Source organism: Elgaria multicarinata, chromosome 2, assembly GCF_023053635.1.
Source record: "Elgaria multicarinata webbii isolate HBS135686 ecotype San Diego chromosome 2, rElgMul1.1.pri, whole genome shotgun sequence".
NCBI lineage: Eukaryota > Metazoa > Chordata > Lepidosauria > Squamata > Anguidae > Elgaria > Elgaria multicarinata.
In genome coordinates this window covers 88,299,392-88,308,820 of record NC_086172.1, presented here as the reverse complement: position 1 = coordinate 88,308,820, position 9,429 = coordinate 88,299,392, and the positions used below count along the sequence as shown (strand labels likewise).

The window sequence follows — 9,429 nt, the reverse complement described above, 5'->3', positions numbered from 1 at the left end:
TCTCGGTCAGTGACCCACTACTCTGTGAGGAAGCAGCGGTGCTTTTCCTTGGTCTAGTGATGTTACGAACGATAAACAAGGCGAAACGTTTGAAAGCTCCTAACCGTCCCTGCCTGTCAACCGTAACATTCGAAAAACACACCTCCCGCGCATGCGCGCGCCGTTACGCAGCAATTACAGGGAATCCCAACGTGAACAGCGCAAGGTGGTAGGGGATGAGGATGGAACGGCGTTTCGGAATCTCCTGTGGTTGCCGCATGCGCATGGCTGCGTAGCGGTACGTACAGCGGGGTCGGCTGCTAAGGAGGGAGATTCTCCGGCGCACGCGCTGTGCAGAATAGCGGTGGGCGTGGCCAGACAGTGAGGCGAGAGGTGGGGGGAATCAGCTGACTTCGCGGCGTCGGATCGAGGAACGGTCAGCGGCGGAGGGGCCTGAGGGAGGTGCCATGGCGACCACTGTGAGCACTCAGCGGGGCCCGGTGAGTATTGGCTGCTGGTATGGCAGAGGACGCCCACCCCCCGGTTCGCCGTCCCACTCCCCGTCCTGCGAGTGGGCCAGAGTGGTGATCCCGCCGTCGGCACTTTCTCCGAGGGTGGGATAAGAGCGGGGGAGGCGCCCACCCGGGTTAGGCCCATGGCTTGGGAGTGCGTGCGTGGATTGAGAGTGATTCCCCCCTTTCCCCTACATGCTCGGGCCCTTCGTAGATGGAGGGAGGGACGAGCCATGTGTGTTTCTGCTTCCCTTTGCCCCCCTTCTCGTCACTCCATATGACACATCCGTAAAGATCCCTCAAGTCACCGTTGCTCATTCTTTTCCTCGCCCTCGGCCTTAAGCACGTCTGGTAAGTCACGGGCAGGGGGAGGAACATGAGGAACGGTCAGGCCAAAATAACTCCAAACCCCATTTTGAACGCGGAAAATTACTTCCCTTCATTTCTCATGTCAGCAGTTCTCCGTTCGGGTATTGCAGTATAATGTGCGAGCAAAAGATAAAAGAGCCGCCCACGGGGTGCGGGGTGGGGTAGGTGCCTGTAAAAAGGAAACATGCGGTATGTGGAAATCATGTTTTTGGTCCTTTGCATAAAAGAGATGAGGAAATCTTAGTAGAGCCTACATGCTGTTTTAGCAGCGAGGAGGGCTTCGTGTAAAAGTCCAAATTCTTTTTTAACGTTCTTGTACATGCAGGGATACATAGGTTTTGTTGCATAGAAAACATTCTATTTCTTCAGATACGTGTATCAGAGGTAGAACTGTTTCCTGAAGTTTTATTGTAAGGTCTACATATTGATATTGTTCTTCCTCTGTCTTGAAAGATAGACATCATCACGCACAAATATTTCTTTAAAAAATATAGCCTGTCTTTACTAAAAGCGCACACACACCTCCACTACAAAACCATTTGAAATTCAAATAATAAAAACAATTGCTAATAAAACAATAAAACTTGAGTACCCATGGAAGAATATTCAAAAGCCAGGATGCCATCACAAAAAGACTTTTTTTTTCTGGTAGCCACTTATTATTATTATTATTTATTTATTTATTTATTTATATAGCACCATCAATGTACATGGTGCTGTACAGAGTAAAACAGTAAATAGCAAGGCCCTGCCACATAGGCTTACAATCTAATAAAATCATAGTAAAACAATAAGGAGGGGAAGAGAATGCCAACAGGCACAGGGTAGGGTAAGCAGGTACAGGGTAGGGTAAAACTAACAGTATAAAGTCCTTACCTAACATCTGATGGTAGGGTACCCAGGGAAGGGCCTTTGGTGAATGCAATTGATAGGCAGTTTCCTGTGGCTGCAGGTCTTTCAAATAAATATGTCTGGTTGGAAAATTTCCAGCAATTTTGCTATTTTGGCAACTAGATATCTGATATTGATCCTTGGAATTGGAAATGTCTATGGGTTTTGTTTTGTTGTGGCTACATTGTGGGCCTATGTGTAAAGGTGTCAGACCTGTGTGTTAAAAGTAGTGTGAAATTTGGCCCTTGGAAATCCATTGGAGAACTTCCACTTTTGGGCCCATAAGCATCTGGGGAATTTCAACTAGAAAAATGTTTAAGCTGATATAAAATGCTAGAGGGCTATCATCTGTTTTGCTGAAATCTTGTTTTTATATGATACTGTTTTTACTTAAATTGTGTTTAATCCCCAGTGGTGTTTCTTCAGTGGTATTTCCTCAAATGTACCATGATAGTTTTCATGGTATTTTTCCCCCCATTGGATTTCAGTATAGTTTATGCCTAGAGCCAAAATAATCTTTGAATTTAGTTTATTCTTGCCATCTTTGCTTTGAATAGGAGACTTACATGCCCTGTATTTTCTGTCCCCACCAAGCCCCATAGTATTTAGTCTGCTTAAATTGCATATTCCCTCATATTAGATTTTAAAAATGTTAAGCTCTTGTAGAGATAATGACCAGGTTCGCACAATCACTGCAGCCCACTGTGACTTATATATAAGTCAGGGTGGGTTGTGGTGCATCCCAGTGGCCGTTTTGAATATTCAGTCCCCAGTGGGGTAGTTGTCATGGTTTGCTGTGTTGTCTGAACCCAGGCATTAGGGGTTGTTTGAGGGTTAACTACTAGAATGCACTGTAACCCTCCGTGACTTAAATAAGCCACAATAGGCTATGGTGATTTTATTATTTATTTATTACATTTTTATACTTCCCATCAGTTGAAGCTCTCTGGGCAGTGCACAATTAAAAACCATAAAATATAACAAGTATAAATCTGAAACCTTAAAAAGGCAATATAAAACCAGCTACACTAAAAACCAGGGAAAGCTTGTGTAAAAAGGTATGACTTCAGGAGGCATTTAAAAGATGTTATGTTTTCTGCTTCCTGAACTGCACAAGGGAGGGTTTTCCAGAGTGTGGGTGCTGCTACAGAGAAGGCCCACTCCCGCAGTTCTTCATGGCAGCATTCTGTTCATTTTGGAATGGCCAGTAGGGCCTTCTCTGAGCATCATAGTTTTCATCCAGGTATATATAAGGGAAGGGGATCTGCTAGGCATGCTGGTCCCAAGTTGTTTAGGGCATTGTAGGATAGCAGCATAGCCTTGTATGTGGCTTGGTAGCTGACAGGCAGCCAGTGCAGTTCTTTTAATACAGGTTTTATATGAGCAGAGCTAAGTGTCCCCGTGAGCACCCTAGCTGCTGCAATTTGCACTAGCTGCAGCTTCCAAACCACACACATGAGTAGCTCCACATAGAGCACATTACAGTAGTCTAGTCATGAGGTTACCAGTGCATGAATGACTGTGGCAAGGCTATCCTTATCCAGGAATGGGCATAGTTGGCATACCGACCGAAGTTGATAATGGGCACTCTGGGCCACTGACATCACCTGGGCCTCCAGTGACAAAGATGGATCCAGGAGCACGCCCAAACTATGGACCTGCTCCTTCAGAGGGAGTGCAACCCCATCCTGAACAGGCAAACACCCCAATTCCTGGGCCTAGCAACCACCACCCCACAAAGACTCTGTCTTACTGGGATTCAGCTTCAATTTGTTGGCCCTCCTCCAAGCCATAATTGGCTACTGAAAATTCCCCCAGAGCATTTAGGAATCACTCGGATTCCATAAGTCTCTGGGGGCAGACCATCTTAATGGGTCCCCACTTCTGCAGGGAGTGACTGACTCCGTGAGACCAAATTTCACCGGGATGTGGTCTGACCATGACAATGGGGTAATTTCCATCCCCCCAATATCCAGACCACCCTCCTCACACCCTGAGGCAAAGACCAAGTCAAGGGTATGCCTTCTCCAATGTGTTGGGCCGGTGACAAATTGAGACAGCCCCATGGTTATCATGGAGGACATGAAGTCCCGAGCTGGTCCTGTTAAGGTAGCCTCAGCGTGAATGTTGAAATCTCCCAGCACCAAATTCCTAGGATTTTCCAGCACCACATCCGAGAGTGCCTCAGCCAGCTTGGTCAGGGAATCCATGGGGTAACAGGGTGGGTGGTACACCAATAGTATCCCCAATCTGTCTCTTTGGCCCAGCAGAAGATATAGGCCCTCCCAGGGTGGACAGGTTTCCTGGTGAGTGAGATTGATTTTTTATGGATCACGGCAACTTCCCCCCACCCTCCTGGTCCTCCAGCCTGGGGTGGTGCTGCACCAAATAACCATGTGGGCAAAGCTGGGTCATATCTGCACCACCCAGCTCACCCACCCAGGTCTCTGTAATGCAAGCCAGGACTGCTCTCTTATGTTGTGGATGATTGAGATCTTGTTACAGACTGACCTGGCATTCAGCAACCCACCGCTAGGCCAGAGGGTGCAGTAGCCAGTCCACCAGGAGCCAGGTGGAGGGGGTCAGAAGGGGGAATGGCTTGTAGCCACCTGGATCCCTCACAACTTCAATGACATTTCTTTCCCATCATACCATACCTTCCCCTACCCATGACAACTGTTATGGGGCACCTCAATGTCACCCTCCCTTCTACCTTGGCACATCCTGGATTGTTAACTGCTTGAATGCACTGTAACCCTTTATGACTTAAGTAAGCCACAATAGGCTACGGTGATGTTGCGAACCCAGTCAATCTTTTCATATCTTGATTGATTTTTGGTGCAGAGGAAGTCTTGAGATGCATAAACATTCTGTCTTTTAGCATAGTGCCAAAACAAGTACTTCTTTAACTGTATGAAGAATATATTTGCATTAGACAACATTTTTCGTTTGTTTTTGTAGTTGAACTAAGCTGGTAAAAATATGCAGGCTTTTGAATTGTGAGGACTTATGGGCTATCGAAATTAGCTCATGCTTTGTTTTTGTAACTAGTTGTATTTGGTATATCGTGCAACACGTTTAGTGTTTGTCATTTAGAAATAATTTATCTTGTGGTGGTTCCCAGATCTTTAGTATTAATAAATAGATCCTTTAAACTTGGAGGTAGAATTACAGTCACATGTTTTGTGTGCAGAAAGTTCTAGGTTCAATCCCTGGCATCCCCATTTAAAGGGTTTGGATAGCAGGTGATGAGAAAGACAGACTGTGCTTGGAACTCTGGAAATCTGTTGCTATGTCTGATAATATAAGGCAACTTCCTGTGATTTATAGGCCTTGTTCAGAGTTAACTAAACCATTGTAAGTAAACACATGTTCCCCCTGCCTTCTCCTCAGGTGTACTCACGAAGAGGAGATTGGAAACTGTTGGTTCAGTTTTTGTTCTCAAAGCCTGGACAACTGTGGTTAACTATGGTTGAAGCAACTCACCTTCAAACATAGTTGATGATGGCTTCTTTTAACTAATCATAGTTCAGATTAACCACAGATTTGGGTACAGATGACCAGCTAAACTGCAACTAATGTAAAACAGAAGCTTCAAATTTTCTCCTTGTGACCATGCACAGGAGGAAACAGGAAGGAGGGGGCCCTTATGTATGAACATAGCCTAATAATCAGTTTAGTAATGCTAGAGCAGCTTTTAGTTTAAACATTTTTGTAGAAGTATACTCTTAAATGGATTAATTTTTTTCCATGCAAAAAAACACAGAAAGATGTAGGGTGATTTTTCTAATAATGTTAAGATACATTTCTCATTTTTAAAACAATACATGGAATTACCTTGCACAAGAAAGCTTCTTTCTTGTTCTGACAGTCACCTAAAACCAGCTAATATATATTTGAGTGGCCTGCCTTTCTGTTTAATGGCCAGTTCCGCTTATGTTTTAGAAAGCTGTTTATAGAGTTGTAATGTATCCAAATTACAAAGTTGAGGTTTTTCCTGCCCTAGGGGAATATATTTAAAGCATGCTTCCAGATATGGCCATCCAACAGTTTATATGGAATTCCAAAATTTTATCAGTGCCACTCTCGCCATATTTTTTTGAATTTTCATCGTCTTTATTTATTTTAAAATGTGTACTCTGCTTTCTTGCTTGTTCTTTTTCATTTGAAACCGAAAGAATTGGTTTTTTAAAAAAATATAAAAACTTATTTGTTGCTATAGTGTGTCTGTGGATCACCTACGTTATGCTGTTTGCCAGAGTGGTCAACAGTAGTCATTCAAATGTGGTGTCAAGAACTGAGCAGTAAAGGTTCTATTTTTGAACAATTTCAGTTCACAGTCATTGGCTAGATTTATACAACATGATGACCCATACTTCGGCTTTACATGGGTTGAGTGAGTTGTTGTTGAACCATGGCTTATTGTTGAATTTTGGGTTGTTTTTGTGTGTACCCAGCTGCGCTAACAAACCATGGTTAACCACAAACAACTCAACACTTCAGAATTCAACCACAAACCATGGGTTCTTTTCATAGGTTGTTTGTGATTAGCAAACCATGGTTTGTTAGCCGACTGGGCTCTATAACTCAACAACAACCTTGAGTATGGGTTGTCATGTTGTATGAACCCAGTCATTGAATTAGAATGGGTAAAAAGAGCATAGACCACTTACTTCCCTAAGGCAGGTCCCGCTACCTAGCAGCATATCTACCCCTACCCACCCCCACAGATCAGCTCACTCTGTTCACCCTCAACAAACAGGTAACTGCCAGAGACGTTGGCAGCAAATAGCTCTAGATAGAGATGACCAACCTGCATTTTCAAGGGCCATTTGTTTTCCCACACTAGTTTAGACACTATATTTAATTTGATGGTCAGAATCTAATAATTGGAACAGAAGGGGTTCTGCAGATACTATGCTGTGATAGACAACATACTATCAGTTCACGGAAGGCTGGTGAAGAGCTGTGCTTCCTGAATGAAGAAGCTGATTGGCAGTGATCTGTTGCCTTTCCAGACTGTGCATGAAATGTAATATAATAATAATAATAATAATAATAATAATAATAAATGTATTTCTTACCCGCCTCTCCTTTTAGATCGAGGCGGGGAACAACATTAGAACAGGAATCAATACATCTTAAAAATTCATGATTTAACATTGATCTGGATAGGCCTGCCGGAAAAGGCTAGTCTTTAAAGCTGCCTTAAAATCACACATAGAGTTAATTTTACGAATCTCCTCCGGCAGGCCATTCCACAATCTGGGGGCGACAGAAGAAAAGGTCCTCTGGGAAACTGATGTCAGCCTAGTTTTAGCTGACTGAAGTAAGTTCACCCCAGAGGACCTGAGTGTGCGGGGCGGACTATATGGGAGAAGGCGATCCCGCAAGTAACCTGGACCCAAACCATTTAGGGCTTTAAAGGTAATGACCAACACTTTGTACTTTGCCCGGAAACTAATTGGCAGCCAGTGGAGTGATTTTAATGTTGGTGTAATGTGGTCACCCCTAGGTGTACTGGTGACCAACCTGGCTGCCATATTTTGAACTAGTTGAAGTTTCCGAACTAGGTACAATGGTAGCCCTATGTAGAGCGCATTGCAGAAGTCAAGCCTTGAGGTTACCAGCGCGTGCACTACTGTCTTTAGGTCTTCTGACTCTAAGAAGGGGCGCAGCTGGCGTATCAGCCGAAGCTGATAGTAGGCACTCCTGGCCGTCGCATCTATCTGGGCTGTCATTTGGAGTGACGGATCCAGGAGCACCCCCAAACTGCGAACACAGTCTTTCAGGGGGAGTGTAGCCCCATCCAGAACTGGCTGACACACCTCCAAACCTAGGTCAGAGCCCTTGACAGCAAGCACCTCTGTTTTGTCTGGATTCAGCTTCAGTTTGTTTTTCCTCATCCAGCCCATTACTGCCTCCAAGCATTCATTCAGAGGAGACACACTGTCCTTAGCTGATGCTGTTACTGAAGGCATAGAGAAATATATTTGGGTGTCATCAGCATACTGATAGCACCCCGCCCCATGCCTCCGGATGATCTCTCCCAGCGGTTTCATGTAGATGTTAAACAGCATTGGGGATAGGATGGCACCTTGTGGTACGCCATACAACAGCTCCTTTTTTGAGGAGCAACTATCCCCCAGCATCACCATCTGGAATCTACCTGAGAGGTAGGACCGGAACCACTGGAGCACAGTGCCCCCGATTCCCAAAGCCCTCAGGCGTTCCAGAAGGATACCATGGTCGATGGTATCGAAAGCTGCTGAAAGGTCCAAAAGTACCAGCAGGGACACACTCCCCCTGTCAATGCTCATGCGGAGATCATCCACTAAGGCGACCATAGCTGTCTCAACTCCGTATCCTGCCCTAAAGCCAGTTTGAAATGGGTCTAGAAAATCTGTATCATCCAAGACTGCTTGGAGTTGGAAGGCAACTGCCCTCTCAATCACCTTGCCCAAAAATGGAAGATTTGATACTGGTCTATAATTATTAAGGTCCAGGGGGTCCAGGGAGGGCTTTTTGAGAAGTGGCCGTACCACTGCTTCTTTTAAACATGGTGGAAAACTCCCCTCCCTGAGAGATGCATTAATAATAATATAAGCTTTATTGAGTGTCATCACGGGGGGGGGGGGGAATCAGTTTTCTTTACTGTCACTTCTGCGCCCACACATTTGTCCCTCATTACTTCCTCTTTCAAAAGAAGAAGTAAACAACATGCACGTGGCCCATTCAGTGGGCCATTTTGATCATGCTGCTTCTCCTGCACACAGCAGGAGATAGTGGCAACTTCCATCTCAAAAAATAACTCGGACTTACTGGGCTGTTTTTTGCCATGTGAAGAAGGCAATAAGGGGTGGGAGGTGCACAGGATGCAGACGTCATCGTTGTGAGAGGGACCCGTGAAAATCTGTGATTGCCCAGCAACAAGCGTGTAATAAAACACTCGTCTGATGACGCCCATTATATGAAAGGTACATGGGATTTCTTTTTTCTTTTTTTTTCTTTTAAGTGAAACTCTACAACCTTTTACCACACATTGACTAAAATTTAATATGATAACCCAGGACACAGATATAATGACTGCACCTAGATACTGAAACTCCATTCAGGTGAGGCCCATCTCATGTCTTCAATAATAACCTTCCATAAGCTGGTGAAGAGCTTTTTTTTTAGGAAGGCATTTAATATATAATTTTTAATATGGTCCTTTAATCTATGTTTTGAGTACTTTAAATATTTTCACTGCTGTTGTAGTGATCTGTTGCTATTCTGGTGTGGTAATGTTTAGTGGGTTTAGTTTTCAATTTTACGGATGCTCTTAATTGTCAAATAAATGATTTCTGTTAGTGACCTTCACCTCACAGGAGGAAAAGCAAGGTGTAAATATTTTTTAAAAAATATGTAGTTATCTCCAGAGTGTTGCCCACTGTGTTCTAGATCAAGAGGTGGCCTTCAATTCTTAGAAGCCCTTGCCAACTTAGCCAGTAGTCAGGAATGCTGGGAATTGAAGGCCAGAAAAAGTCTGGAGATCTGCTTTCTCCCCATCCCTGTTCTAGATGACCCAGTCTACAGCCCAGAAGATCCCTGCTATGGAGTAAATTCTGTTCAACTTAGTGGTATATATGAGTATATGCTTATGATAGCACTACCAAGTCCACACTGCAGGGGAATG

The 9,429-nt window shown here is 44.3% G+C and overlaps 1 protein-coding gene across 2 annotated transcripts in view; it reads left to right on the top strand.

Moving 5' to 3' along the window:
- The first annotated feature begins 373 nt into the window (after positions 1–373).
- TOLLIP (toll interacting protein) overlaps positions 374–9,429 on the top strand; it is a 45,388-nt gene continuing 36,332 nt past the window's right edge. Inside the window, exon 1 of one of the 2 annotated variants that reach the window (XM_063117110.1) lies at positions 374–479. In XM_063117110.1, coding sequence (XP_062973180.1) covers positions 447–479 — 33 coding nt within the window. In that variant the 5' untranslated portion in view covers positions 374–446. The remainder of the gene's footprint in view (positions 480–9,429) is intronic. The other variant, XM_063117111.1, reaches the window with a different exon arrangement.